This window comes from Lepidothrix coronata, unplaced genomic scaffold (assembly GCF_001604755.1).
Source record: "Lepidothrix coronata isolate B3197 unplaced genomic scaffold, Lepidothrix_coronata-1.0 Scaffold16, whole genome shotgun sequence".
Classification (NCBI taxonomy): domain Eukaryota; kingdom Metazoa; phylum Chordata; class Aves; order Passeriformes; family Pipridae; genus Lepidothrix; species Lepidothrix coronata.
Window position 1 is genome coordinate 6,603,861 of NW_016690196.1, and position 27,186 is coordinate 6,631,046.

At 59.7% G+C, this 27,186-nt stretch overlaps 2 protein-coding genes across 5 annotated transcripts in view; both read left to right on the plus strand.

Moving 5' to 3' along the window:
- The first annotated feature begins 5,105 nt into the window (after window positions 1–5,105).
- On the plus strand, window positions 5,106–24,485 carry LOC108493311. Its single transcript, XM_017806586.1, has 34 exons — window positions 5,106–5,288; window positions 5,322–5,534; window positions 8,620–8,727; window positions 10,083–10,238; window positions 10,924–11,055; window positions 11,174–11,365; window positions 11,447–11,530; window positions 11,646–11,764; window positions 11,919–12,033; window positions 12,309–12,395; window positions 12,683–12,798; window positions 12,976–13,120; window positions 13,329–13,432; window positions 13,538–13,619; window positions 13,764–13,892; window positions 13,969–14,100; window positions 14,353–14,609; window positions 14,780–14,903; window positions 15,070–15,264; window positions 15,552–15,707; window positions 16,213–16,433; window positions 16,754–16,931; window positions 17,252–17,398; window positions 17,605–18,003; window positions 18,334–18,453; window positions 19,569–21,110; window positions 21,516–21,596; window positions 21,836–21,922; window positions 22,046–22,137; window positions 22,365–22,450; window positions 22,995–23,061; window positions 23,182–23,345; window positions 23,629–23,763; window positions 23,973–24,485. Exons 1-34 carry the CDS (start codon window positions 5,106–5,108, stop codon window positions 24,206–24,208), a joined length of 6,384 nt encoding a protein of 2,127 aa, XP_017662075.1. The 3' UTR covers window positions 24,209–24,485.
- A 1,657-nt stretch (window positions 24,486–26,142) lies between these two features.
- The window catches only part of SLC29A1 (solute carrier family 29 member 1 (Augustine blood group)), a 34,013-nt gene continuing 32,969 nt past the window's right edge, over window positions 26,143–27,186 (plus strand). Inside the window, exon 1 of one of the 4 annotated variants that reach the window (XM_017806633.1) lies at window positions 26,143–26,247. The gene's annotated coding sequence lies outside the window, so the exon portion shown is untranslated. Of the gene's footprint in view, window positions 26,248–26,943; window positions 27,004–27,186 lie in introns of those variants that run through there. The other 3 variants (XM_017806636.1, XM_017806631.1, XM_017806637.1) reach the window with 3 other exon arrangements.

The window sequence follows — 27,186 nt, forward strand, 5'->3', positions numbered from 1 at the left end:
GCACCCCATTCCCCTGCCTCCCACAGCCCAGAGCTGCCTGCTCATCCTGGGGTTTCCCCTTCTCCCACCAGCTGCTCATGTCCATCCCCCAGGCATGGAATGGGGGCCAGGACCGCAGCCCATCCCCACCTGGCCCCACCAGCTGCCCTGGCAGCTGGGCTCTGGCCCCGTCTCCCCCTTGGCTATGCTTCACTCTGCGCTGGGCCCACGGCTGCAGGAATGTCATTGCACAAGGGGCCTTTGTGCAAGTGGAGACAGGGTGTGGGGGGCCCAGCCCAGCATCCCAGCCCAGCATCCCAAGCCAGGGCTGGGTAGAGCCACAGCTGAGGACACGCGGGTGGGCAGCAGCTGACACCGGCATGGCCCCACAGCTCCCACCAGGCTCAGTGGCGTGTCCACTACTGCAAGGGCTGTCAGGGAGGAAAGCCCTCTCCCTATCCTCCTTGTCCCTCTGACACCAGCAGCATCCTGCAGCCACCACCAGCCCAGGAAGCAGCACCAACACCAGTACAGAGCTGGAATCATCTTAGCAAGCCTCGGCACCTGTGCCAAAGGATGCTATGGGCTCAGTCACCCTACAGGGGGATTGGGAGGACTCGGGCATGGGGCAGGGGCCAGGAGTACCAGGCAGCAGCTGCTGGATTTGGTCTTTTCCAACAGCTGCTGTCTCAGCGCCAACAGCAGGGAACGTGCATGGGCTGGGGCTTTCCAGGGCCTGGCCGCAGTGCGTTAAACAAACTATTTATAGTGCTCACGTCCCTCCTTGGCAGGAATGGCCTGCGTTCCTCCTGCGCGGGGGTTGGGTGCTTGGGTGCCACCAGTGTCCCCACCACCAGCACCCTCTGGGGTCGCTGCCAGAAGGGTAAGGTCTCCTCAGAGAAAAGACTGGCCACCTCTCCTCTCACTTCCCTACTATTTCTGTAAGCTCCCAGTGCTATGCCCAGAGCAAGATTTGCAGCGAATCTCGTAAACCTTGTGAAGAGGTACCAGAGGGCTATGCCCTTCTTCTCAGCATTCCCGCTCTCTGCTAAATCCTTTGGAACCTTAATCATGCAACAGCATCTTTGAGCACGAGCAAGTGCCAATGGCTGCTCTGTCCCCTGTGCCTGCCTCTGAGACGGCACTAGGGTCTTGCCGTCCCATGAAGCAGAGATGCTGTTCTGGGAGCAGGCTGAGTGCTGGCAGGTTGCTCATGGGACAACAGCCAGGGACCCAGCCCACTCCCAAAGCCTGTGCCAGCTTTGCCTGTTGTCTGATGGGGCATAGGACTGCTCAAAAGACACTCCCTCCACCAACAGGCAGCACTAACCAAGAGGAGTTGTACCAGGAGGAAGCACAGCTGTGTCCAGCCCAAAGGCTGGCATGTCCCACACCCATGACCCTCCAGCTGTGCCTCCTACGAGGTGGTCTCCCAGTGGGTCATCCTCTCCCAGAGGAGACAGAGACATTGGCTGTCTGAGATCTGTCCAGAGGATGTGTGGGCTGTGAACTCACCCCTGCTCAGCAGCTTAGAAGGAAGCTTTGAATAAGTCGAATCTCTGGGGCTTTGGGATGGCAGGGAGAAGAGAGGACAGCTCTACACAGTCCTGCCACCACTCTGAGCACAGACCCCTATGTGGGTGCTTCCAGCCCTGCTCTCTCATTGCCAGTGCTGCTCCATCCACAGGCTTCCCAGAAACCCACACTGTCCTTGTGCTGCCCAGGGAAATCTCCTGCTCCCTGTTTGCTGATGTCCAGCTGCTAGCTGATCATCTGAGAGAAGTAAGTGCTATGGAGGAGTATACAGTCCCTGTTTGGACTCAGGAAGTGGATCTCAGCCTTTCCCAGCAATTAATAGGGGATACTTGGTTGTGCCATTGGTTGATAAAGAAAATGGATGCCTCCAAGGAAGCAGCCTTGACAGGTACCCAGCAAAACAGAAGCCAACCACCTGGTGAATAATTTTGAGCCCTCCCCATGGAGAGGGATAAAGGATAGACAAGAAAAAGTGTTGAGAGACAGAGCAGTGACTGCAGGACCAGAAAGTCCTCTGGGGATCAGAGAAGTTACAGCAAGGCTCTAAGTGCCTTGGCCCAGGAAATGCATAGGCACAGGAATCTGCTGCCCTAAATGTTGTGTTTCGAAGTAGATACTGGTGTGATTTCATTTTCTTTTAAGGTTGTGTTCTTTTCCCAGCTATGTTCCTGACTTGACAGAGGAGCAGGTTTATGTCCCTTCAACTCCTTCGGCTGTACTTTTGCCCAACTGTGAATGGAGGCTAAAGACCCTGACCTTCCAGACTCAGTAAGGTCTCTGCATTTTTGGCAAGAGACAAAAATCTGCCTTTTACAAGTCCCAAGAGCAATTAAACCCTGCCCCACCTTTTGCCCAGTGCTGGAATGTTGCAAGCATCTGGCTCTCAAAGCAGGGTGAGAGCCTCATGCGCTCCCTCCCTGGGAAGAAACAGGGTTCTGCAGAGGCCACACACCGGAGTCCCTTTGTTCCCAAGGGATTTGCCGTCCCACCCGTTGTGCACCTCTGCAACATTACACTCACATGCAACATAACACTCAGAGGCAATGCCCCCAGCAATGTGCTGCAACACCTCTGCTGCAACATCTCTGCACTTGGCCAGCACCTCCCTTTCCCCCGTGGGACTGGAGGACAGGATTCCCCCAGCAGGGATGGTAGGATGGTCAGTTCCCCCAGCTCAGGCAGGGCTTTTCCTAGTGAGATGCTCCCAGGCGAATAAGATCTCCACTCTTCTCCATCACTGTGGTCACTAACACTGACCTGGGGTGCTGCACTTTTCACCCCAGTGGTCCCCAGCCTGCACAGAGAGTAAGACACTGCGAGGGCCCACTGCACAGGGACATGATATTCCCACCGGAGTTGTACGGCTGGGGAAAATCGAGGCAGCAAGTGAGGCACTGACTTGCCCCAGATCAGCTGCAGCATAGCGAACCCAAGAGTCTGAAGAGCAGGCCAAGCATTGCACCCACTGCCTCCCTGATCAAAGGGGAGAAGCTCCCTCCCAGGGAAACATAAACCCTGACACAGCTGCAGCAAAGCTTTGGCTCCTGCTTCCTTCATCTGAGCTCTTCCCACTCCCCGAACCACCACCAGCATGGGGATGGTGGCAGCACACAGCAGAGCAGTGCGCCTGCTCCAGGGCCTTCTGACCATGGCAGACCAGGAGCCTGGGAGCCTCCGGGAGGCCAGTCCCAAGGGGCTGACGTCAGCCCTGGTCCTTGAAGCTCTGGGGCTGTTTCAGCAGCACATGGTGTCCCTGTGAGGCACAGCCAGCCTGCTTTCCTCATCCATGGCTGGCTCCCTGAGAGCAATCTGTGGGGCTGGGAAAGGTCACCCTGGCTGAACCAACCACCCTTGGATGGGACACACTGGGCACAGGACAGCTTACAGCAGGCAGGCAGGGAAACGGAGCAGTAGCTTTCAGTCACTCCCTTGTGTCTGTTCATTCTCCTAAATTCTTCTTGAGCGAGAGCCAAGGGTAGGGACTTGGCAGGGTTTTTGAAGGGAACAACAAGGGAAGGAAATGAAGACAGACAGCCACCAGGAACAAAACAAAGGTTAGGAGCAGGAGGGAAGTGGAAGGGCACAGACGTGACCATGGACCTTCCTGTCTGTACCCTCACCCTGGCTGCTTGCCGCAAGCTAACTCAGCTTGGGAACACAGCTGGAAAGCATGGGACACTGCTTACCATCCTGCTCTGGAGCCCCACATGGAGCCAGATCAATGCTCTTTCTCAGGAGAGTACCCATCTGCTCCTCAGGATGTTGTGCCTTAGGCCATCCTTTGCCCACTCTCTTGTTGGCCCACCTGGCCTGCATTCCTGGCCCACATTCCCGGCCCTTGTGGCAGCAGGGTGGCAATTGCTTGCACTGTCAGGGAATGACAGGCAAGAATATTTTGGACTCAGCTGCCTGCCCAAGGGCTTCAGCAAAGACCTGTAGTGAAATAGAATTCCATCCTGCCGGCCCACATTTCTGTGGTGGGCAGATGTTGATCCTCCTTCGCCCCCCTTCTTTCCCCAGCGCTGCCACCGCGACAAATGGGGTCTTGGCTGCTAAGCAGTATCACTTACAGGGAGCATGTGTCTAGCAGGGGAGGAGGGGGCATTTAAATGAACAGCTGGGGTTTTTTTGTTGTTGCCCCTTGCTCTGGAGCTGTTCTGGCCATTTGGGCTGGTGGCAGGTCCACGTTGAGGTAGCTGAGCAGTCCAGGCTCCTCTGGGACAAACGCCTGAGCGGTGGAAGCAGGAAGGATCTCAAGGAGAGTAAGAGTCACCAGGGCAAGAGGTGGGCAGCAGTTCCCTCCAGCGCTTCACCCTCGAGCCTGCCCCAAGCAGCGCCCCACTCTCAGGAGGGTGCAGACCCCCCAGGATCCCGCTCGGCTCAGAAGTTCCAAAACGTGAGGAGCTGCCGGGCACCCCCCGCTCCGCCAGATTAGCTCAGGGGTCTGACGGTGCGCCCGCAGGCCCGGGGGGCAGCATGCCCGCCCCGCCGCTGGCCGCCCCGCTGCTGCGCGCCCTGCTTGCCCGCCTGCTGCCACTGGCCCGCCGGCGCCTGCTGCCGCCTCTCCGCCGCCTGGGGCGCCGGCTACGCTCCCGGGAGAGCCGCCAGGCCCTGCTCACCTGCCTGCTCTGCCTCCTCAACCTGCGCAGGAAGGCGGACGACTGAAACCTGCCGGGCACGAGCAGGGACGGGACGGGAAGGAACGGCATCGCCCGGGCAGGGCAGGACAGGGCGCGACGCTTCCCCCCGCCTCCCCGGCCCGCCGCGGGAGGAGGGACCGGGCAGGGGAGGGGACGCGCCCCGGTGGGGGCGGAGGGTCCGCCCCAGGCAGCCGAGGCGGGACGGCCGCCCGAGCCTCGCCGCTCCGGCCATGGGAGCTGGGCCGCCCCCCGCCCCGCTGCCCCCCACCACGGGGCTGCCCCGCTGCTAAGCGCCGCCGCAGCCGCCCGCCCCGGCGAAGGAGCCGGCGCCGCCCGGGCGATCTCCATCACTCGCTCTCCCGGGCGGAGGGGGCCCCGCACTGCCGCTTAGCCCCACAGTGCCCGGGCCGGGGATCCCACTGCCCGCAGGCGGCAGCGGGGAGGGCGAGGATGTCGGGCAGCACGGCGAGGAAGGTGCAACCCTTCACCATCAGCACCAGGCTCTCGCTGCCCAAGTGTGCCGCCGACTTTCCCGGGGCCGCCTGCCCCGGCATCGCCCTCGCCTCCGCCCTGGACAGCCACCGCGGCCTCCGCCGCAGCATCAACGAGCGCATCTCTCTCTACCTGGCCCACGCCCGGGCCGGCCCCGCCGCTCCCGCGGAGCAGCCCCGCAGCCCCGGCCCTGGCGAGGACGGGGGCACCGACGAGGACCGGCTGAACCGCAACTCCCTAGCCCGCTCCATTAAGAAGATCACGCTGTCCAACCGTTACGGGGAGGCTGGTGCGGGGAACGCGGGGAGACCTGGGGACCCTGCCCGGGTCGGCAGCGAGAGGAACCACAACAACAACAACAGCAGGACAGGGAAAGCTCAGTTCAAGGTAAGCGATCCCAGTACCTGTGCCCTGCTCTCTCCCCGTCTTCCCTGCAGTTCCCCATTCCTGGCTGCCAAGGGATGGGTACGTCCTGGAGAGTCTGCGGCCATCCGTGCTTCCTTGTCCCCATGTCGTCAAGGCAGCACTCGTTGCAGGGCTCCTGGGGTAGTTGTTTTTCCTCCCATGTGCCCCCCATGCACTTCTCTGTACCATCAGGCTGGAGGTCTTTGCGGGTGAGTGGAGATGAGCTTTCCCCATGGCCAAGATGAGCCGGAAAAGCCCTGCCCCAGAGCCTGGCTACGGAGGGCTCAGCTCTTGGAATGCCTGTGATGATGCAGTTGTGTGTGGGGAGCTGGGAACTAGTTCTCCCGTTTACCAGAGGGGAAACGGAGGCTAGGAGAAGGGAAGTGACTCATGAAGGGCCACACAGCCAGGCAAATCTGGGATAAGGCAAGGAACAGGACCCAGGGCTCCCGGCACCCACTCCAGGTCTGAGTGCTAGCAGGCACAGAGGTACAAATCCATCAGTGCCAGAGCCCGGCAGACCCCCTGTGTGGCTGGGATGGAGCGGAAGACAGCTTGGAGACCTCAGCGTTGCTGGCAAGAGCAAGCAGGAACTCCTTGGGCTTTAACCCTGACCTGCAACAGCTGGTTTCCCGGCAGGATAGCACTAGGGAGAGCTACACAGCCCACTGCCAAAGCCCTCGTCTTCATTGCCAATAAAGGCCAGGCACAGCCTCGCAAGAGCTGCCGCTTCCTCCGGCACGCAAGCAGCTCCTTGCTGGGCGGCCGGAGTCTGCGCAGCCCAGGGGGCATCGGCATGAGGGCTCCCCTCTTTCATATAAGGTAGGGACATGTGCTGGGTGCTGTGGGACTCCCAGGAGGCTGCCAGGATCAGCGCCTCCTCCCTGTCCAGCATGGGCGTGTGGAGCTGGAAGAGGGGGGCAGGCTACAAGATGGAGCTTTGGGAGGGAGAGAGGGAGCCAGAGCTCAGGGGAAAATGTGTGAGATGACAGCCAGAGGAGAGAAGGATGCTGTCTCCCACACGGGGCACAGTAGTGCTTTCCCAAGTGTGCCCCCCAACCTGTGGCTCTGCCCTTCACTCCTGCCCTGTAGGAATAAGGGGCTCCTCCAGGATAAGCACAGTGCAACCCAGAAGGGTCTGGCCCCACTCTTCTTGCTTGTGGGATGTCACTGGCACCTTCTCACAGCAAGCATATGTGCTGTGTTAATTTTACTTTTAGAAAGGAAAAGAAGCATTTGCAGAGGAGGCAGCTGAGGCTGCTGCACTCCTTTTACATGTGGCTTTGCTCATATTGTGAAGCCAGGGGTCCTGCTGGGGAGCATTTAGCACAGCACCTCATGGATGCTGAGGCAGGCACAGCTCCTTCTCCCAGCCTTCAGTTGCTGAGAGAGTTTGTTATTTTGCTGGATCGAGGACCCAGCTCCAGCCAGAGGGACCAAGGAGGGGGGGCGGTCCCGGTGGAGCAGCTCTGCAGGAAGGATGAAGTCATCCTTTTGCTGGCAGCCCTGTTTTCCTGCGGCTGACGGATCTGAGACAGGGACTTTAAATAAAGCTCCTGTGTCACCTGCAGGGTTGTCTCCCACGGCTGAGCCATAGTGGCTGGTGTGGGACGCTACTGCCTAGAAGAGGGGCTTCCTAGGGTCTTATGCTGCACAAGCACTTCACTTTTAGCTCCCTGTCGTTCCCTAAATGTGCATCCAAACCTCTCAGCCCCGCGGTCAAGCAGGGGTGTGCCTTCCCCTTCTGGTACCCTCCTTCTGAGTTCTCACTGTGCCTGCTGAGCCATGATTCAGCCTCATGCCCTGCCTGCTCTTCCTGCCTGGGATGGGATGATGTGGCGTGGTGCGATGGTCTGTCCTCTGCAGCCACCAGCTAGGCTTTGCAGGCCCCTGGAAAGGTCCAGTGGTGCTGTTCTTCAAGGGGTTATAGGGCTGTTGGGATGTTTGTGGGGCTCTGAGCCTTTCTGGTGGCAGCAGCTCTAATGTTGGGGGCTGCCATCCGTGTTGGGACTCTTCTGCAGTCCTGTAGAGATGGTAGGAAGCCACATTCTGTGCAAGCGGGGAGTTCTGATTTGCCTGGGTTGGTTCCCCTTCAGACAGTGTCTCCAGTTTGCAGTGGCCTGAGCGATGGTAGGCTGGCTCTGGCTCTGGCTGATGCAGCACCCCATTTGCTGCCATCTCAGAGGAGGGGGTGTTGGAGCAGCACACATTGCCCACCACCCTGTTCGTGTTGCCCTGTGCGTGCTTGGTAGGCTGTTAAGACAGATACAGCAAGATGGCCCCAGGGAGAGAGTGGAAGGAGATTCCTATGTTGGCCTGCTATATCCAACAGCCCAAGAAAAGATCCATCTGTAGAGGATGAGACTTAATGCCCTTGGGCATGATCCAAACAATCCCACACACCTCTCCTGCTGGGGCTGGGCTCCATTAAGGATAAGGTAATGTGGAGTTCATCCTGGACCTCCTCTCTTTGTCTGGCTGCAATTCCTGGACTTCCTTCCTCCTGCCTCTCCTGCTTCCATCCTCACTCCTGTCCTGTGGGAGCCCTTCCCTGCAAGCCAGCTGCCCCCTTAACTCTTGTCTCCCAGCTAGGCTGAGGTCAGGGATTGGCAGCTGAGAGGATTCATGTTCATGATGATGGAGTTAATGTCCTCCTGTGCCCTTGTGCCTCTGCCCTCCTGTCCTGGAGGAGGCCAGGGGAGTCTCACTCTGACCATCCTTAGATGACCAGGGACCAGTGATGCTGACTAAATGGGTTTCTGCTAGCTTTGGAGTCAATTCAAGGGGGACAGTGGGAGCTAAAACGGAGAAGATGCTGGATGAAGCAAGTTTAGGAGCCCTTGCCACTTGCTGAACCTGTAGCAGGAGCTGTGGATGCCATTCGGAGGAGCCTGGCCTAGATGCCTAAGGAGGGATGGGCAAGAGCCCAGCCAAGTAGTGTCTGGGTGCTACCAGCAGCCTCCTCTGGCCCAGGACAGGGGGAGGTGGGTGCGTGGTCCTCTGTCCCCTGCAGCTGCTGGGATGGTTGAGCACTGCCAGGCTCACAGCTGTGCCTTCCTGCCTCTAGGTCTTTCTCAGGAAGGACGTGGATGCAGAGGATGAGCAGCAGGAGCCTGGGAATCTTCAGGCCAGTGTTTTCCGCTCTCCAGTGGACAGATGTTCTCCCTATTATGTGGTATGTCCCTCTGCCCTCACTGTTTAGGGGGGTCTGATGTACAACTTGGAGCTGAGCAATGATGCTGGTTGCTGGTGGTGTGCCCAGGTGTGGATGGAGCCTCACCTCTTTGAGTGAGTGAGGGGACAACCTGGGCATTATGGGGCAAGGGGTCAGCCCCCTGGCCAGCATTCACAGGTCTTATTGCTTCCAAGGGAGCCAGATTATGGGCTCCTCCAGCCCTGGACAAGTCAAGAGATTAAAGATCCCAGAGTCGCAGGAGGGCCTGAGAATCTGTGTTGCTATTTAAAAAAAAAAAAAAAAGACAGAGGATTTCTGTAGTTCTTGTGGTTAGGCAGAGCAGGCTTTGAAAAGTGACTCTCATGCTGTCAGCAGGGCAGCACATGCCAGAGTGCTTAGAGAGCCTGAAACAGTTGCCTGAACCCCACTGCTCCACAGGCTCCTGGGAAATTGCACCCTGATGGGCTTGGAGGCAGGTGGGACACTGTGGAGCAGCTCACACCCAGTCCTCTCAGGGTGGGAGGGCTGTCCCAGGCTGACCCCAGGAGCAATTTCTGCCTGGTGAGAGGAGGCAGCAAGCCCTGCACCTTTTGGTTCCTCCTGAAGATGCTCAGTTTCCTGTTTGCCACCAGTTAGTGTGCAGTTAGATCCCCATCCCTGGGCAGAAGGGTGGGAAGTGAGTGCACGGGTGATGGTGCTGCCCCTTGGGCTGTGTGCAGCTGGGGCTGAGCTTGGATGAGGGCCAGCACTTTCACTGGCTGACCTTTGATGTCACCCCTGGCAGAGCTGGAACCCTGACAGAGGGTTTCATCGGTGTCAACTGGCCACAAGGCCAAGTCCCATGGGAGACACTGTGCTCTCTGCTCCCTCCAACCACTCACTGGGGATGGGGATCTTGGATGCCCCCAAAGGAGTGGTGAGTCTTACCAGGGACCTGCCCCATGGCCTCCCCATCCCATCCTGGGCAGCATCCCCCAGGGTGACACTAAATGGAAGCTGCAGACATGAATGTTCCTTGCAGAGATGTGCAGCCTCAGGCTGGAGAGGCAGCAAGCACTACATCCACCTCCAGTGTTGGTGTGGGGACCAGCCTAAGTGCTGGATTGACCCAGGGCTGAGGAACAGCCCAGCAACTCCGGCTTGGGTTCCAAAAGCTACCAGTGTGGCCTTGGTAGAGGGGAACAGTGCCTTGCTTTGCTGGGGGAGAACCCCAAATATGTTGTTAAAGGAGTGGGATCAAGGACAAGGCATGCTTAAGTACTTTATTTCCAAAATGCTCCTGGGACGTGATGGGGAGGGCTTCCTGGGGCATCACACTGATACCCCCCATGCACCACCACCTCTGCTCTCCCCAGCTGGCAGGATCCCCAGTGTCGTCACCCCAGAAAGAGAGTCCTAAGGGCAAGGAATCCACTGCAGCACCAAGATGCAGTGGGCGAAGCACAGTGGGAGCAGCCCTCCTCCTCGACCCAAGTCCTCTGGTAGCCCAGTTCAACCGGGAGATGCTGCAGGTGAGGCCAGCCTGGGCCCTCGCCCAAGGGGCTGCATGGGAAGTGGGATGGGGGGGCCACCGGCAGCCTTTCATGTGAGCTGTGGGGTGGGGTGCTCAGCAGGGAGGGTTGAACTCCTGGCCCCGAGCGAAGCCATGGTTGTGGCATGAGATCATGTTTGGCTGCCTCTCCCTGGCTGTCAGCCCCAGGGAGAGGGGGTCAGCCCACACCAGGGCCCTGCTTCCTCTCCATGTGCACATGCTCCTCCCAACCCCCATCCTCCTCCTCCTCCTCTCAGATCATGTCCCTCCCCAGCAGCGTGGGAACCAAGATAGTGGGGCGGGCAGCTTCCATGCCATGGTGGGAAGAGTGCATGGAGGTTTGCAGTCAGGAGCAAGGTGCAGGGAAAAGAGATGCTTTGTGCAGGGATATTCTGCACAGACTGGCCTGCTCAAAGGGGGCCCACCTTCTCCTGCTGGGCTGATGCAGATGCTGGAAAGAAGTGAGATGCTGCTTACCTTCAGACCCCCATTGCTGTGGATGCTGTCCTGAGCACCTTTGCTGGCCTGTTGGTTCTCAGAGCAAATGGGTTGTTAGCTGAAAGGGTGCACTCCTGTCCCTGTCACAGTTAGGGAGGGTTTGGGCTTGGATACCTAAAGCCATGTCCTTGAGGCTCTGGTGCCATGTGGCTCTTCCTACATTGCAGGCGGAGGGCTGGGTGCGAGGCAAGTTGCGGGACCTAAAGGACGGCTGTGATCTCCAGGACTGGGAGGAGGTGGCTCAGACCTTGCAGCGGGACATGAAGGATTTTGAGAACACTCTGATAAAGCTCAACCAGGTGAGGCCAGGCTGTGGCATGGCTCCCATTCCCCACAGCACCTGTGTCCCTGTTGCATCCTCTGGAGTGGAGGGTCCCTGGGAACCCCTGATGCTGAGTGGGTCCGTTGGCCCCACAGATGGGTGAGCAGCTGATGTGGCAGGCAAGCCCCAGTGCTGAGGCAGTGCGGAGGCAGCTGCTGGCCCTGCAGGGTCAGTGGCAGCTCCTGAAGCAGACAGCTGCCAGCCAGAGCAAAGCCCTGGGTGGGCTACGGAGTCTGCAGGACTTCAACAGGAAAGCTGAGCGGCTGGAGGCATGGATCAAGCACAAGGTGGGGGGGGTGGGAAGCATGGTCTGGGGAAGGGGACAGTTTGGCTGTCCCCCCACCTTCTCACACCTTCCCCTGGCCCAGGAGGAGAAGCCATCTCTGGCAGCCCTCCTACAGGAAAGCCCAGACAAGATCCAGCTCACCCGCCGCATCCTTGACTTGAAGCAGGTGAGAGGCTGCTGGGGAGCTGCCAGCATGTGAGGGACCCTGAAGCTCATAAGGCTGGGGCATAGCACAGATCCCTGAGGAGGGATGCTGATGTCTTTCTCTCTCCTTGGGCCAGGAGGAGCAGCAGTTCCAGAGTCTGCACAAGGAGGTGAACAGCCTGGCCCAGAAGCTGGAGAAGCAAGGCAAAAGTGAGAGCAGGAACATCTCAGCCCGGCGCAAACACCTCAACAAAACGTGAGCAGAGGACACATAGGCTTAGCGGGACCAAGCCAAGCACCAGGAGCTGACAGGCTGGGAAGCAGGATTCCCCAAACCTGCTGGCCCAGCTCTGCACAGCTCCCCAGATAGGCACGGACTGCCCTTCACCTTTCCTCTTCCACCTGCGCAGGTGGCTGCGGCTGCAGGGGACTCTGAAGGAGCACCACGAGACTCTGCAGCTGGCCCTGGAGGTGTCCGCCTTCTTCCAGCAAGCGGATATCCTGCTCGGGGCCATTCATGCGAAGGTACCCACGCTGGAGCCAGGTGCACCCTGCTGTGCAGGGCTGTTTCGTGGCCTGAAGGAAACTTGATGGGCAGCACCTTGCCCTTGTCCCCTGAGTGGGGGCTGCTGCGGTCCCAGCACTCTCAGCCTGAGGCTTGGAAAGGGAGCTGGGGAATGGGGCCTGATATAAGAAGGGGAGCCAGAGTGGCAAGTGCTGTTTTGCACTGTTCCTTTCTACTGGAGCTGAAAACAGGGCCCCATCCTCCTCCCACTACTGACTGCAGCCTATTCTTACAGCACAGCAGCATCTGCGGCACAGGGAAGTCAGTGGAGGGTGTGCCATGCCAGGATCGGGATGTCAGGGACATAGCCAGCCAGGTGATGGTAAGTGCAAGGCTCTGCTTCATCCTATGAGCCCTGGGGAGCATCCCAACGGAGGGGGGATGTGTGCCTTCCCAGGTCAGCTCTGCCACCAACAGAGCTGGGGACGCTGTGGACACCCCACAGCTGTGTGGGTGGCTGAGGTTGTGTGACAAATGGGGGAGCCTCCACAGGGACAGCAGAGGACTGGGCTTGGCACTCACTGCCTCTCCTGCATCCACAGGACCGGCGGTAGTTCATCCCTAATGAGCCCTGCCTCCATCACTTCCCAGCTGCTCTCTCTTCTCCAGATGCTGGATGTGACCGTGTCCCAGCTCCTAAACCTGCAGCCCAGCCTGGCAGCCCAGGTCACCTCAAAGCACCAAGATGTCAAGGAGAGCTGGGCACAGCTCCAGCAGGCACTGAGGTAGAGCACAGCCAGGCAGGAGCCCCGTGACTGCAACCCCAACTCCCCAGCACTGGAGCCAGAGGCTTGGGAAAGACCTGGATTAGCCCCTGGCAGGCTGTCTCTGGGGCACCAGCTCTACTTAAGGTGTCTATTCATCCTCTGCTCCACTGGTCCTCCCTTGCCTCCCTTTCCCAGGTCAGAGAAGGCTCCAGCGCTAGCAAACATTTCCCCAGGGAGCAAAGCTGTGGCTCTGAATGTTGAGCCCCGAGGAGATAATAGCAGCCATGGGACTGTGGGAAAGGAAGCAGGAGCCAAGTGGACAAGAGGACTCGGGAGCATGGTAAGCATTGTCTTCCTCCAGACATCTCCTGCGCCTCCACTTCAAGAAGACAAGGAAGCCTGTGGGAAAGGGGTTCAGGTGTTGGGAAAAAGCTGAACATGCCTGGATCTGGTGCCACTGCTTATGGGAGGTGAGAAGTGCTAGGCCCAGGGCAAAGCGGTGCATGCTTTGGGCTGGACAAGAAGAAATGTGAGCCTTTGTGTCACAGGTGGCAACAGATGTGCTGGGGAAGATGGCAGAGCACAAGAGAGGGGAGGAGAGCAGCCCTTGCTCCCCAGTGGGACAGCCCCCTCATGGAGGGGACAACAAAAGGTACCAGCTTGTGAAAGTGGCATGGAGTCAGAGGGAACAGGGATGGGGGTCCCCTGTGCAAGGGGGGACCTTGCAGTCCTGACTGTCCCTCTCCTCTCTCTGCAGGAGGAGGAGAGAGGCAGAGACTGAGAGGGGAATGCAGCAGCTGGAGGTCCAAGTGCAGGATGTCTGCCAGGCAGTGAACACAGTAATGTCTCCCCAAGAATTCCCTTTGCTCCCTCTGCATCCCCCTCCCCTATCAGGGGAAACAGTGTTGGGGGAGGACTCACTTCCCTGACGCCTTCCTATCCCTGGTCTGGGTACTAACCCAGCATGTCTCCCTGCTCCTCAGCAGACTCTGTCCCTGTACAATGAGAGTGTGGGTCCTGGAGTCTCCCCATGTCCTGTGGAGAGCCTGAAGGCAGCACAGATACAGCAGAAGCCCCTGGACCACAGCTCCAGTGTCAGGGCTGTGCTCCTGGTAAGCCCACCCCGGGTGTAAAGTGCGGTGGTGACACCAGGTGGGACCCATCCTAACTGCCCTCCCTGCCTCCCAGGAGGGGCCAATGCCAGGGAGGCCCCCGGGGAGCCCAAAGGTGAAGGCCATGCTGCGAGAACTGGGGGAGTTGTGGGAGGACCTGCAGAGGAAGCACCAGGAGAATGGCATTGTGCTGCGAGAAATTGATAAGGTACATGGAGGCAGGGCTGGAGTGGGCATGGGTGTGCTCCAATTGCAGCAGCTTGCTTGGGATCAGCAAGTGAGGCTGGTGCCCGTGGGGACCAGAGCTGCAGCTCCAGCGGGCCTTGCAGCCTGCACGCTGCTCCAGTTGTGCTGCCCAAGCTGCCAGTGCCCCAGGTACCCGCAACAGGGTGCCAGCATGTCTCCTGCCTCCTCTGGGTGGCTCAGAGCCAGGCTGATGGGCTCCCTGCTCTCCCTGAAGGCACTGAGGCTGGTGGGGGAGCTGGACCAGGCTGAGCAGTGGCTGCAAGCTGTGTCAGGGTCGCTCTCAGAACCAGCCGCCATGAGAAGCCCGGCGGAGCTGCGCCAGGACCTGGAAGAGATGGGCCAGCTGGAGAAGCAGCTCCTGACGTGTGGCCTCAAGCTGCAGGCACTGCGGGAGGAAACAGCAGGCGAGTCGCCCACTGAGCACGAGGGGGCGAGGAAGATGCAGAGGAAAGTGGAGATGGTGGAGGAGAAGTGAGTCATGGGGGAAGGTGCCACTTCCCCGGTCCCTAGGTTGGGTGGGGAGGAGGCTGCTCACCTCGAGGAGGTGCAAGGAGGCACCTGATGAGGTGTGAGGAGGAGGATGCTCTCCCTGATGAGGTGCAAAGGCCACCAGCACCTCTGATGGGCACCTCTCCCCACAGGTTGGCACATGTGCAGGCAGCCCTGCGGCGCCGGGCAGCAGATCTGCGGGACTCCCTGGTGCTGTCTGAGTTTCTGCAGGACCTACAAGAAGAGGAGGCACAGAACCAGCAGGGATCTGCAGCGGTGAGCAGAACAGCCAGGCATCCCTTGGGATCACACAGCACCTGGGACTGGACCAAGGGTTGGTCTGTGGCTGGCAAGGGGACCCTATTGGGTGCTCCCCTCCAGCCCAGCTGCCTGGGGTGTCACTCCCCATCTCTCTTATGCCTGGTGTTTCTGCTGGCTTCAGCCAGGGAGCAGGTGTTGCAGCTTGCAGGGGTCTTTTCCCCTACTGTCAGCCCAGGCTGAGCAGCCTCCGAGCAGTGAGGACATGAGCAGCCCCTTGGGAGAGTTGCAGGAGGCTGTGGAGATGCTGAATGATGCAGCGAAGGAGCGGGAGCGAGTCATGGAGGTGGCAGCGGAGATGGAGAGCCTGGAACATCTGGTAGAGAGTGGAGGCGGGGCGTCTGGGGATGCAACTGGGGGGTCCACCTGGAGCTGGACATGCCAGCTAGTTGGGACAGGGCATGCACCTCAGCTGTTCCAAGTGGGATGCATGGGAACTGCTCCATGTGAGGCTGGTATCCCTGTCTCTCCCATGGCTGGCACCTTTTGCAGGTGCATGGCAGGGTGCCCCCAGGCTGGGGTGGACCAGGGCTGTGGGGCAACTAGTGACACAGTGGGTCCCACAGCATGGCTAATCTCCCTCTGTGTCCCCTCCTGCTCATCCAGGTGGCAGAGGTATCCCCTCAGCTGGAGGCCCTTCGATGCAGAGCCAAGGTGTTGGCTCAAGACATTGCTCGAGCAGAGAGCAGCTTCACCACGGTGAAGAGCGAGAAGGACCTCCAAGGGCTGCAGGGCTTGCTGAGCCACCAGCAGGAGATGGAGGTAAGTCAGGGGAGCGCTGTGGCAGGGTGGTGTCCTGGCTGACCGGGCCGTCCCAGTGAGGCACTGGCCCCTGGGGGGCCAGGTGTCGTAAGCCTTGGCACACTGTGGCAGGCCAGGCTGGAATTTTCCAGTGGAGCCAAGCCCTGCCCTGCTCCATTCCCCTCTGCTAGCGAGGGCCTGGCAAGGGGAGAGAGCTTGCATCAGCTGCCATGTACCAGCCCCCAGCTGCCAGCACCTTGCTCATCTTCCCACTGGTGGGGAAGCAATTCTTGAAAGCCAGGGCAGGGAAGCCAGGCAGTTCTGTGCTCTGCCTGTTCTCCCCACTGAGGGTAGCTCTTCCCACTCTCTGCAGCCTGTGCGCCAGCATCCTCCCCTCTGTCCCTACATCCTCCCCTCTGTCCCTACATCCTCCCCTCTGTCCCTACATCCCATAATGCAGGGGAGTCCAGCCTGGGTGCAGAGGAGTTGGGTGCATCCTGAACCTTTTCTGCCTTGTGATCCTCAGCATGCAGTGTCAGAGACCCTGCAGGGACAGTTGGAGGAGCTGGAGAGGGCAGCTGCCCACTTGCAAGAGTTATGCCCCACTCAGCAGTGCCCCACCAGCCGGCAGGTGCAGGAGACGCTGTGGGCGTGGGCAGGGCTGCGAGAGCTGCTATGGGAGACTCGGACCCGAGTGCAACAGGCCAGCCGGCTGTGGCACTTCTTCAAGGATTATTTAGCCATGATGTAAGTGGCAGTGAGCCATGGGGGTTGCTTCTGTGGACGTTGAGGAGGAGCTGGTGAGAGCATGGCATTGCTGGAGCACGGGCTGTTGGCAGTGCTGGAGCTGTGGGCAGGCATGACTGTGGGGAGAACAGAATGAAGGTCTGCACTGGGCCTGCCTGCTGTGGGGCAGCCCTACAGCATCTTGCCCTGCCCCAACAGCCTTGCCACTACCCCAGCAAGCTGCTTCCACCCATTTCTGAGCATGGGAATGGCTTCTCTGGGGCCTGTAGGGCTGAGGAGGGGCTGGGTTGTTCCTCAATCTGTCTTTCATGTGCCCACAGCTCCTGGACAGAGGACACACGGGCTCAGATCTTCTCTGAAAGCCCAAGCAGCCCCAGCCTCCCAAAAACTCCATGTGAAGAACTGGAGAGGAGGATCGAAGAGAAGCTCAAGGAGTTTGAGACACTGGCAGCATCAGGGCAGCAGCTGGTGTCTGAGGAGCACTACCTGAGTGCAACAGTAAGGACAGGGGAAATAGGGTCAGGGCAAACTCTCAGCGTACCCTCCAAATCCTCTGGAGACAGTCCCTGAAGGAAAGAACGAGGTATGGGTGCAAAGCCCCAGCAAGAGGGATAGGGCCAGCTAAGCATCCCTGGGCCTGCTCAGGGCAGGAAGGAGTTTCATCCAGCAGTGGATGCTGAAACCTGAGCTGATGTAACTGTGACTGTATCCCACTTCTCAAACCCTCTTAAACTGCTCTATAGTGAAGTGTCCTGGTAGGGCCAGTGTCCCTGCACCAGGGGTCCTTGCAGGCTGCCCAGCATCTCTTCTCCCCTCAGATAAAGGAGCGCTTGGAGGAGCTGCAGAGCATGCTGGGCTGGGTGCTGGTGCGCTGGCGAGCACAGAGGCACCAGCAGGACCTGGAGAGCAAGCAGGAGGACAGGAGGGACCCAGAGAGCCCCTCAAGCACATCCCTTACCAGCCAAGTGAGTATCCAGACATGTCGAGACTGTCAGGGAGCATGACCGGTCTCGAGGCTGAGGGTAGCAGAGGCACAGGATGGAATGGGTGGTGCAGAAGTAGAGGAGGGTTGTGTGCCAATATCTCTGAGAGTCTCTGAGGTTCAGGCAGGGCAAAGGCTGTCGTGAGAAAGTGCCTTCCTTCACATTCCTTCTCTTGCCTTGCTCCCCAGAAGCAGCACATCTCATGTGCACTGTCCCATCTGGAAAGTGTCCACAACCCAGTGGAGTTCATGCCCTGCTCCCTCCTTGAGCCTGTGCAAAGTTCAGAGCCATGGCTGCTGGGGGAAACAGCCATCTCCGCACTGGCATCACCCCTCTCAGAAGCCCCATCAGGAGTGGAGCAGAGCTGGGGGACACCCAGCAGCAAAACACCTCGTGGTGCAGGACCCCCCAAGGAGCCTGTCACCTTGGATCCTGCTGAGACCTCCACGCTGCTGCTGCCACCGCGGGGCCCCAGTGGTCTCGGGGGGACGGTCAACCTCATCCTCAGCGTTGGCAAGAAGGGTGAGAAGAAGAAGGCACAGCCGCTGGCCGGCGGCGAGCGGCCAGGGGAGGAGGCACTGCGGACGGTATGTGCAGGATGGTAGGCAGCTTTGGCAGAACCATGGGTGAGCACCCAGCTCTGCCACGCAGCCAGGGCAGCTCTCCAGGGCTGTGCCCCCATGCAGACTGGGAGGCTGTGAGGGCTGTGGTGTAGCCCCCATGCTTCAGGCTATTTCTAAGTGAGCTATTGGGGCTGCGTCAGTCTCAGGAGAAGGGCCTTTGACCATGCCAATGCTGAGCGATGCCTGAGGGCTGAGGACCAGCTTGTGCCACCCACTTTGCCTGTGCTCTCCTGCTGCAGCTCCTTGCCCTCACTGCCCTCAACTCTTTGTGTCTCTCTCTCTCCCCCTGCTCAGCTCCCCGCCACTAAACTCTCAGGCTGTAAAACCTTTTGGAAGCGTTGCCAGGGGCTTTTAGGAAACACTTGGGGTAGTTTAAAGCGAAAGAGAAAGCCACCTCACCAGCCAGTGGAAGAGGTAACGTTTGAAGGCTGCATGCTGGGGAGAGTGGCTGCATGGCATGAACCTGTCTGCTACCAACCCTCCTGGCCATGCCACTGTGCCCTGTTGGCAGTGGTCCCTCAGGAGAGGGAAAACTCTCACGGTGCTGTGGGCTCCAGAGTGTGGGTGCTGAGGCATGTGAGAAGGGGGTTCAGACAGGGCTGGCTGCAGTTTGGCCCCCTGTGTAAGTGGTTTTGGTGGCTGTGGAAGGCACAGCATGCTGGTGGCCAGTGGGAGAGCCTCCCGGCTCCATTGCTATGGGGCAGCAGCAGTTCCTTGTGCAGACGACTGAAAAGGGGGCAAGAGTGGATGGGGCCGTGTGACATGCACCTTTTGCTGGGGGTGGGTTTCACTCCAGCTTGCATGGCTTGCAATGCTGGAGCTGGGAGCCTGGTGATTTGTTCAGGCTTGCATTGGTTTGTTGCTCCAGAGCCTGTGCAAAGGTCTGTGTGTGAGGAACCCCAAGGGCAGCCAGGCTGAGTAGCCTGAGAAAGAGGGCAGGAGGACAGAGGGCATTGAGGCAGGGCAATGGGCTGCCAGGCTGCCAGGAGGGTTTTGGTAATGGGCACCTTCTAGCCTAAGAGGTATGAGAAGACACTGCTCCAGCTCCTGCAGACTCTTGCAGCTGTAGAAACACAGGAGAGGGGCTGTGGGGAAGGGAGGAAAGAGTCTGCACTCAGCCCTTGCCCTTGCATTCGCTGCTCTGCTGCCTGGGGCATGTAAGGGTGGCAGGGATGGGCAGCAGTGACTGCTGTCTCAGTAGCCACCCAAAAGTGATGGCTTGGAGGTCAGCAGTACCAGGGAAAAGCCGTATGGCACAGTCAGCTCCAACTGTACCATATCTGAGGGACTCCATAACAGGCAGAGCTTCCTCTGCCTGCCTCTAACCTGCCGGCACCAAGGTGGGAGCAGCCCTCAGGGGGTTGAGGTGAAGCTGCTCCCAGCTCTGCATGTGCTGCTGGTGAGCATTTTCATCTGCCTGCCCCCCCAGCTCCTTGCTTTTCCAGGTGCAGCATGGAAAGGGAGCAGTTGGCACAGGGTGGTAGAGGCTCCAGCAGTGGGGATCACCTCTCTCTTCTCTGTTTCCCCAGGTGCAGGTGGAGGCCAGGAAAACCTCCACCGCAAAGCAGCCACCCGCTGTCGTCCACCGCCCTCCAGCATCCGGCAGTGGGATGCCAGCTGTCTCCCACACCATGCCTAAGGCTGGGGCTGGCTTCCTCTTCAACAGCCTGCAGCGGCGGGAGCAGGCAAGGGCAGAGCAGGCCCAGCTGCTGACGCTCCAGGGCATCATGGGCGAAAGCTCCCTGCGGACCACACCGGAGGAGCACCATGGCCCCAGCAACACGTGGCCTCAGAAGTGTGGTCGGAGGAAGGGGGGGCTGGGGGCAGCTGCTGCTGGACCCCAGCTTGGAGAGCTGCTGCTCTATGTCAGGAACCCACTGGTGCAGGACATTGATGCCGAATGCGGGGCAGCCCCCCGGGACCCCTGCCTCTCTGACCCGAAAACCACATGTCCCCGCCTTTCCCTGGGCTCAGTTCTCAGCCTGGAGCTGCCCCGGGATGCAATGGTCCTGGGGTGCCACCGAAGGGCTACAGCATGGCAGCAGAAGGCAGAGGGGCAAGAGCAGAGGCAGAGTGGGGGGATGAGGCCAAGGGAGCCCACAGGCACACATGGGGTTGGATGGCAGGAGGAGGTAGATATGGATGGGTGCAGTCCCCAGGGACCCAGCAAGAGTTTGGGGACATCCTCCAAGAGTGAGCGAGGAACGTGGTTCGAGGAGGTGAGCTTCAACCCCAGCTACAGCCAGCACAGGGCATACCGTGCTGGGGAGGAGCACCAGATCCTGCAGCACTCCAGCAGCATTGGTAAAGACCTCCTGGACTTGAGGCCAAGCCAGCCGTCCCATGTCGGCATGCAGCATGAGTGGGTCAGTCGAGAGGGGGATGAGCTGGCCACCCAGCTTGGCCAGGATGGCAGCCCCAGTGCCACTGGCAGGGCCAGGCATCACAAAGCCACTCGGCTGGAGCTTGGATCATCCCCTGTGAGAACCCCAGGCAGGGCAGGAGCCATCCCTGGCCCTGCCTCCACACCACGGCCAGCCAGCAGCAGCCAGCCCAGAAGGTCCTCGGCTTCCCCCACCGCCCCTACCCAGCTCTCTGTTTTTGAGTGGGCACTGGCCTCTCCACAGCCTCACAGCCCTGTGCTGGGCACTGAGGAAGTTTGCCATCCTGCCCATGGCCAGTTTGAGGAAGAGGAGGAGGAGCTGCAGGCCATCTGGGATGGGGCAGATGAGCAACGGACACAGAGTCCACCAGGAGGCAGCTGTGCCAGCCAGCGGACAGGGAGCAGGACAGGCAGCTTGCCCAGCCCCAACACCACTGTTGGTGGGCCCCTCATCCTCTCATCAGCCAACAACGTGCTAGTGGCCCAATTCACCCTTCCCACCACTGCCCGGCTGCTCTGCAGCCCGTCAGGAGAGAAGAGCCCCAAAGTGGTGCACAGTGGCAGTGGCAGTCCCACTGGGCTCAAGGTTTCCCCCCACTTGGAGGAGCTGATGTCTGCAGTCCCCTTGGATGGCTCCAGTGCCTGGGATCGGCGGAAGCATGGGCAAGAAGAAAGAGAGAGCAGCAATGTAAGAGCCACAAGCTGGGGACTCTCCCTCAGGGTCTGGTAGGGGGTTGGGGAACAACCCAGGCAGCAGCTGGGTTACCCACTCCAGCAAATGTGACCTGTGTTTGGGGACTCCCTGACTCCAGTGGCCCCTTTGCTCCAGCTGGTGGGGAAGAGCTAGGTGCCGAATTTGGGGTCTCTGCAACACACACCCCACTGCCAGCCCTTAGCCTTGGCAAGGCAGCACTTCACCCAAAAAGCTGACAAACAACCCAGCCTTTGCCCGTGCCAGGAAATTGTTCCTGTCATCCCACTCCCACCTTGGCATTGCCCATCAGGAATGGGTCAGATAGACCCCATGTGCCTGGAGGCTGAGCTGGCACCATTGTCCTCAGTGTAGCTTCGCTCACCCTCTGTCCCATTCCAGGTTCTTCCGGGTAAAATGGAGTTTCAGATGATGGAGGGGACACTGGAAAGGAAGCACGTATTGCAGACAGGAGGGAGAAAGGTACAGGCATGGCTGTGGGGCTTCTTTGGGACAGGGGTGCTGGGACATGGCAGGAAATGTTCAGGTGTTGGGGCAGGAGTGAAGCCAGGGATGCTCCTGGAACTACCACAGCAGTGCTCCTGGCCATGCTGGGAGGGCAGAGCCCCAGAGGGGCTGGGTTGCATTTTGAGTGGCAGGAGACCACCTGTCTCCTCCCAAACCTGTTGGTATCACAGCTGTCCCTTGTTTGCGTCCCACAGGCCAGCTGCCGAGCCTGGGGCCTCTTCCATGCTGTGCTGATGAGGCAGACACTGTGCTTCTACCAGGACCGCAGGGACAGCCTCAAGGTGCACTGGGGGAGATTTGGGCAACATGGGAGGGAGCTGGCAGCAGCATGCCATTGCCCCCATGGCCAGGAAAGGCAGAGCCATCTAACCCCACTGTTGCTCTTTCTTTCCTTTATGCTGCAGAGCTCCGTGGTGGCCCTTCCCCTGAACCTCTCTGGAGCAATCTGCACCCCAGATGCTGAGTACACCAAGAAGACCAACTGCTTCAGGCTTCAGTGAGTTCCTGACCCACGGCAGTGGGGTCTTATAGACACAACCCTCCTCAGTGCGTCCCTGCTGGGGCAGACACTTACCAATATCCCCAGCCAGGGCCAGCTCAGTCTAGTGCTTAGATGAGCATCTCCTTTCTTTCACACCTACTTCTCTCCCAGTTTGGTGGGGGCTGTGGTATCTGCACCCCACATCTGTCTCATTGCTGACTTGTTGTCCCCTGTCTCTGAAGGCTGCAGGATGGCTCTGAGTACCTCCTGAGGGCCCCCTCCCAGCCCCTCATGAACGAATGGGTCTCAAAGCTGCAGCAAAACTCAGGTGAGCAACCCTTGCTGGCAGAGCAGAGGCCCAGCTCTGTGTGGTTACCATGTTGGTGCAGCCCCTGCAGAGGGGGTTAGAAGAGAAGCAACAAAACGTTGTCTCTGATTTATGCATCCTCCTAACCTGCCTCAGGAACAGCAGTTCTCTGCTAGGCAGGATTTGGAGGCTTTGTTTTCATACCACATACACAGTTATAAATCAGGAATAGCTCGGCTGACGTCAGTGGTGCCTCAGCAGCAAAAAATCTGTGTCAGTAAAATTATAATTGCACCTTGGTCTTCCTCCATCTACTCTGTGGGGCCTGGAAATGCCTTGCTTGCCCTTCAGGCAAGGAGACCTGTAATACTGAAGTTTTCCTGCTGCTGTACCCACACCTGAGAAGGTTCAAGCCCTGCCATGAAATCCAAGGCTCATTGGCAGGACCTACAGGAGGAGGTTGGAGAAGCCAGCCATGAAGCATGGGCACCTGGAGCAGGGACTGGCTCTATGGGACAGTCCTGTGCACTGCCAGCACCCAGCAGGATGTTTGCTGTGCCCCCAGGTTACCCTGAAGTGGATTACTTCCAGGCAGTGGCACAGTGTGTCGAGGGCACTGGTGGTACTGGGGGGTGAGTAGCCAGGAGCTGGTTAGCCAGCTCTCACTACAACTCCCACATTTGCTGGCATGTGCTGCTCCAGCAGGACATTGGTGAGCCAGACTGGTTTAGCTAAATCTCTGCTACTTTCAGTTTCAGCAAGGTCCCCAGCCCTGGGAGCTCCCACCTCCAGGGACACAATCAGGTCATGACCACCAGGAGCCAGGAGATCGTGATGTTACCCTGCTCAAACACCCGGCTGCAGAGGTCTCTGGGCAGCCAGGATGGCCCAGCCAAGGGGACTGTGGCAGCAGCAGGTGACTATCCTGTCTGGCTGGGTTGCCATTGTCCCCCAACTCCTCTCCCCAGCCCAGGGGAGGAGGTGGCCAACTGGTGGAGGCTGAAGGCTGTCGGTCAGTCTTGAACTCAGTGGTATCTGGGCTAGCAGTCTCAGGGTGTAGGGCTTGGGGAAAGGGTCAGTTACTTCCCTTCGCTTCCTGGGATAATGAGATAATAATACATTTCCCTGTCCTCTTTGGGGCTGACACAGTGGTGTCCTGTGGAGGCCTTGCCTTGTGACATGTCTCCATTCTGCTTCAGAGGATGCTCAGGGGGCTGGGCACAAGGAGCAGCAGTGGTCACCCAGGGGGTCACCCAGGCTGTGGGACAACATCTGCCAAGAAGATGACTATGGGCTGGTGACCAACAAGAGGAGGTCCTATTCCTTCACCTCAGGTATGGCTGTGGTTTCACTGTCACTGCCAGGAGATGGCACCACTGCCTCTGTCCTCACAGACAGCCAAGGGCAGATGTGATGCTGCTCAGCACCCACCCAATCCTACATACCTGTGCCCTGGGCTGCAGCCCCTCACCTGGGGGGACTCTGAGGGGCTGACAGGGCCTGCTGGCACCCTGCCCTCCCCACTGACTGCTCCTTCTTGCAGCGACCTACCAGAAGATCACCCCAGTGGTCATGCCCAAGGAGCCAGTGGAGGCCGGGAGCAGCTACTCAGTCACCCTGTACATCGGGGAGCAAGTGCCAGCCATGCCCCGGGCACGCTGTCACTCCTTTGTGGCCCAAACAGGGAGCCCCCGGGACACGCTAGGGGAGAAGACCACCAGCCCCCTTCGCCCCAAGAACAAATCTGTTTTCAAGAAGTTCTTTGGGAAGAAAGAGTGAGCCCCGGCCACAGGGGAAAAAGGTCCTAGCCTGCCTTTTATCCTTCTCTGGGTACCATCCTGGCATGGTCTCTGCTCCCAGCACCAGTTCACAGCTCACTGCCTCCCCACAGGAGAGAGGCTGTGTCAAGCAGCCCCACTTCAGCCATCCCCAGGGCTGCACTGTGCCCCAGCCACCACAACCCCTGGCCTCAGCCTGGTGCTGAGCACCTCTCCTGCCCAGTGCTCTCTCTGAGTGCCACTGGCTCCCCAGGCATCCTGACGACACACAGCACAAGTGGAGGGATGATTGTTTTTATTAAAAAATAAACAGCCGCTTAGTCTGGGAGCTCGTTCATCCAGCAGCACCCCTCTGCACAGGAGGAAAGGGGCTCTGCAAGGTGGTCCTTGCTAAGGAAGGGGGGGAACTTCAGAAGGGCCCTGCAGTGGGCTTTAGTCTTGCTTGGGAAGAAGCGTGAGCTGTCTGGTGCCTCTCACAAAGATGTCCTGTGATTCCTCTCTGCCTGCACCCAGCCCAGCTAATCGTACAGGGCACCTAGGCCCCTTTTCCCTGTCATGGGAGCTCGGCAGGGAAATCACTACCTACAGAGTAAATCCTGCTGCCTGCACAGCCCTGCCAGGTCTGTCCAGCCTTTCTCTCTCGCAGAATGGCTGCCAGCCCAGGTCACAGCAGGTGAATGCTCTGTGCCATGGAGGGAACCAGGGAAGTGTGGCTGGACCTTCAGGGCTTCCTGCAGCCCAGATATTTTTGAAGTAACTGCACCAGGCCATGCTGGTTTCGGCTGCCCCAGTTCCTGCCTGTACTAGGAAGGGGAAAGAGCAGCTGGTACAACCTGCCTTGAGCATGTACCAGCCCTGAGGGGAGAAGAGGAAGTTTCCAGGGATGTGGGTAGCAGGGCCTCTCCCTGGCAGGCTGCAAAGTTCGGCCGTGTACACCGCTCGCCTCCTCAAACACATTGTGGGGCTTAAAATAGAAGTGCTGGCTGCAGCCCAGCTCTGCAGTAAGGGCTGGGAGAGGAGAAATGCTCCTGCCACTCCATCTCCCTCATACAGTTCCTTGGCCTGGGGACAGGCAGCAAGGTGGAGGTGGACACACCAGTATCACCAGCAGAGGGGCTGTCTCCATGTTCCCAGTGAGGTGTGGGAAGAAACTGGTGAGAGTGCTGCTGTGTGGGCAGGAGTATGCTTTCTGTGCTTCCCCTGTGCCTTCCCACCCTCCACTTGGCTCCATCACTCTTGGCTCTGACACCTGTTTTCCTCCAACACCAAAGCTCAGCTGCCTGCACTTCCTTAATGGGAAGAGATGAGTGGGATGGGAGGTCTGGGCAGGGGCCAGGCCTGGCCAGGCCAGGGAGGAGGCCAAGACACAGCATTCCGGCTCCGGCCGCACATACCAGGAGAGCAGCTGGTGGGCTGGTGCCAGTTCATTCCTGAGCAGCTGAGGGGCCCAGCAGAGGGGGCAGTGGGTGCAGGGTGCTCTACTGAAGGCTCCCCTGCTGGCCCCAGGGGGTCGATGCTGACCAGTGATGGAGTGGGAGCTCAGCAAGTGTCCTGCCATGGCCTGAGTCCACACAGCAGCATGGAGTGACATGGGCCACCAGAGAGATGACCCTATCCCAGGGATGATGTTGGCATCTGCAGCACTGCTCTCAGTGCTCCCCTTGTACAGCCTGCATTGTCCCCCCAAGGTGGTTGTCCACCCACAGGCGTCCCTCTCTCCTTCCCTTTGCTGGCACTTGGCCCCACTGCAACGCTCTGACGAATCCCGGTTGAAGTTCTATGGCAGAAGCCAATTCCCCCCCCCCACTAATCTGCCCGTGCATGCAGCCTCCACCTGCTAAGCCAGCGGAAGCCCTGCTCAGCCAGCCCCAGCCAGCACCAGGGCTCTGAAACCCACTCCAGCTGCAGAGCCTGTGGGGTGGCAAAGCCTCCGCACCCTGGTTCTGCTGCTGTTCTGGGAAACCCCAACCCTGCTTGGCACCAGGCAGCGAGGAGATTGCAGGCTGCATCATCTGGCACCAGGAGAGCTGAGCCATCGAGGTAAGGGCAGGGTGCAGGCAGGGAGGTGAGCAGAGTATGCACTGTCCCTACTGTGCCTCATTTCCCTGGATACCAGGAAGGGGGTCTGGCTCCAGTCCCCTCCACTGAGCCAAGGTCTTGTCCTGCATTTTGGCTGCTCAGCAGTCCTGCTGCAAGGTCACCCTGCAGCTGGGGGCCTGTGCTGAGCTCTGTAGCCATCTCACACTGCCTCCAGTCTGAGATTGGTGCTTTCCAGTCCCATAGCTGCAAGGAGGGTTCGGAGCCTGGTGCCGGTGCAGGGGGTAGCGAAAGGAGGAGCAGCATTGGCGGGACTGGCTGCCAGCACTTGCCCTCCTTGCCTGGGCAAACTGGCAGCACGGCGATGCCCCCCTCCCGGGGCAGGGACCCCCGTGGCAGGAGGGCCAGCTGCCTGCTCCAGCAGGTGGGAAAGCACTGGGAAAAGCCGTAGCACGGGCCATCCCTGTGCCGGGGCTGCGGCAGCGTGGCGACCGCTGCAGCATCCCTCTCGCTGGTGCGGACGCTGCAGCTGCGGGCAGAGGGGCAGAGCGGGGTGTGAGGGGTAAGAACACCGGGCTGCGGTGCCGGCGGCCCCGAAGCTGCAGGCTGTCCCAGCCCGCCCACGAGGTGCCCTTGGCGCGGCGGGCAGCGCTAGGACCCGGCGTGCCGCGGCCGGCGCTGCTGGCACCGGGCATTGCGGGACGGGACCCTGCCGGCGGCGGCGCCGCGGGACGGAGCCGGCAACGCTCGGGAGAACATGTAAGCGACGCGGTGGAGCCCAGGCTGCCACGGGAGCGGGTGGGTGCTGGGGCGGACCGGGGAGCCCGGCAGCGGTGGCGGCAGCGCTCGGGGAAGCCCCGGCAGCCGTCCCGCGGCCGTGCGGGGCAGCGGGGGCTGAGGGGGTGGCAGGCTATCCCACTGGGTCTCCGACCCCGGCACGCT